The following is a 2,149-nucleotide window of genomic DNA, read 5'->3' on the forward strand; positions in this document are numbered from 1 at the left end:
ACGGCCGAGGGGACGAACGCGGCACAGCACGTCCGCCTCACCGCCGCCGGCCGCCTACGCTTCACGCGCTTCGACGACGTGTGCCTCGACCGCTCCGGCAGGCCGGCGAGCTGTGCGGCGGCCGGCTCCTTCCGCCGGCGCGGCCGGCACGCCCCTCTCGAGTTTACGCTCCTCTCGGCGGAGCTGCAGCGCAGCTTTGCCGGCCAGCGCCACGGTGACCGTCGCCGCACGCCCCGCCAGCGGCCTGCTGGAAGCACACGCTCAGGCGGCGGCCATTTGATTCGAGATGCGCGTCTACCGGCCGGGACCGGGAGGGAGGGGGTCCTTCGATCTGTACATCAGTAATTCCGTGATTTGTCCGTTTAAACTTTCTTCGTGGGGCAAGTGGAGTGCCCACAAGATGGTGCACGCTCAGGCATCGGCCGGTGACGTACACTACTCTCTGCAAGGGCCGGTGCCGTAACCACCCCATTAACCAGCTTGCAGCTACGAGCGACCAGCGCCACGCCCCTCGTCCCGTGGCCTCCCGCGCCCACCCCGCCCACCCCGTCCACCGCGTCCACCGCGCCCACCGCGCCCCCACTGCGCCCCCCTCGCCCACCGACCGCCGTCGTGGCGCCCGCGGGCTGTGCGTGGGGCGCAGTGCGCGAGGGCGGCTGGTGGACAAACGTCACCTGTGCTGCCACCTGCGTCCCAGTTGCGGCGATGGGCAGCGCCGGCTGGCGGCAAGCCGGGCAGTTGGTGTCGCGCTCCAGCACGCGCGGCGCACACGTCTCGCAGTACAGTGCGTGGCCGCACGCGAAACGAACCGACCGAGGGGCGTCCCAGCAGAGGTCACACAGGCGCTCCTCGGCTGCCGCCGTCTCCCCCACCTCCTCCGCCGCTTCGACTAGCGCCTCCAGCCGCGGCAGCGCCACTGTGAGCGGCATCCGCTTCCTCTTCCGCTCGTACGCCAGCCCGACCACAAGCCGCACCAGCTCATCGGCCTGCGCCGCCGACCAGCCCGCGTCGGCCGCCGCGATGCCCTCCGCCGTGTCGGGCGCTCGTCGAGCGCATAGTCGCACGCGTTGAGCAGGCCGAGAGCGCCGCGGCCGGTCAAGCTGACGAGCAACGTGATGCCGAGCGCATAGCCGTCGGTCAGTACGCTGGCCTGGCCATCCTGCATGATGATCGGGTCCATGTAGCCGGGCTTGCCGAAGATGCGCTGCGTCGACAAGTGCGAGACCTGCTGGCTGCTGCCGGCCGTCGCCTCTGCCGCCCGCGCGAGGCCCACGTCGGCGAGGTAGCCGTTGCCGCGCTCGTCGAGCAGGATGTTGCCCGCCGAGATGTCGCGGTGCAGGATCAAGGTAAGGTAAGGTAAGGTAAACTTCTCCACACACACGAGGTGGTGGGGCAAGGGGGGGCAACCCTCGCGTCTCCACGTCTAACGACAGGAGCCCCACGGCATTCAAAGTGCAAGGCCCGGTGCGCGTGGGTGAGCGGTGTGTGTGTGTGTGTGTGTGTGTGTGTGTGTGTGTGTGTGTGTGTGTGTGTGTGTGTGTGTGTGTGTGTGTGTGTGTGTGTGTGTGTGTGTGTGTGTGTGTGTGTGTGTGCGTGTGTGTGTGTGTATGTGTCACGTCACTGCATCCTCTGCCGGTTCCTCCCGTCGCCTCTTCTTTGTTCGAATGTTTTTCAGCAGGATCATCGGAGAGCAGCCGTGCAGGTAGTGCAGCGCGCTCGCCGCGTCGCGCAGCACGCGGAGCCGTGCGGCGGAGGAGAGCGGCGGAGGCGGCGTCTCGAAGCCGAGCATGTGGAGCCGCTGCAGCGCGGCTGGCGTGCGGTAGAGGCGGTCCTCGAGGCTGCCGCCGCGGCAGAGGGGGTAGACGAGGCACGTGCGCTCAGGTGCCAGGCACGCTCCGAGGAGAGGGAGGAGAGATGGGTGGCACGCCGCGCTGAGCGTGCGCACCTCGCTCTGCAGCTCGGCGAGGCCTTGGGCGCCGACACCGACCAGCGCCGTCTTGACAGCGAACCCGCAAGCGACGCGCGGGAGCGACGGCAGCGCGTCGGCACGGTAGACGCGCCCGAAGCCTCCCTCGCCCACCTTGCGCGCCTCGGCAAAGTCGTCGGTCGCCGCGGATAGCTCGTCCAGAGGGACGGCGGCGGGCGGCGC

At 69.2% G+C, this 2,149-nt stretch overlaps 1 protein-coding gene across 1 annotated transcript; it reads right to left on the reverse strand.

Moving 5' to 3' along the window:
* Window positions 1–1,078: 1,078 nt before the first annotated feature.
* EMIHUDRAFT_53579 (hypothetical protein) lies at window positions 1,079–2,128 on the reverse strand (the record flags this gene model as incomplete). The annotated part of the gene is made up of 2 exons (XM_005782925.1): window positions 1,079–1,369; window positions 1,736–2,128. Coding segments are annotated over 2 exons (684 nt in total), but the record flags the coding sequence as incomplete, so codon positions are not given.
* Between the last annotated feature and the right edge of the window lie 21 nt (window positions 2,129–2,149).

The sequence above is a fragment of the Emiliania huxleyi genome (genome assembly GCF_000372725.1).
Source record: "Emiliania huxleyi CCMP1516 chromosome Unknown EMIHUscaffold_184, whole genome shotgun sequence".
Taxonomy (NCBI): domain Eukaryota; phylum Haptophyta; order Isochrysidales; family Noelaerhabdaceae; genus Emiliania; species Emiliania huxleyi.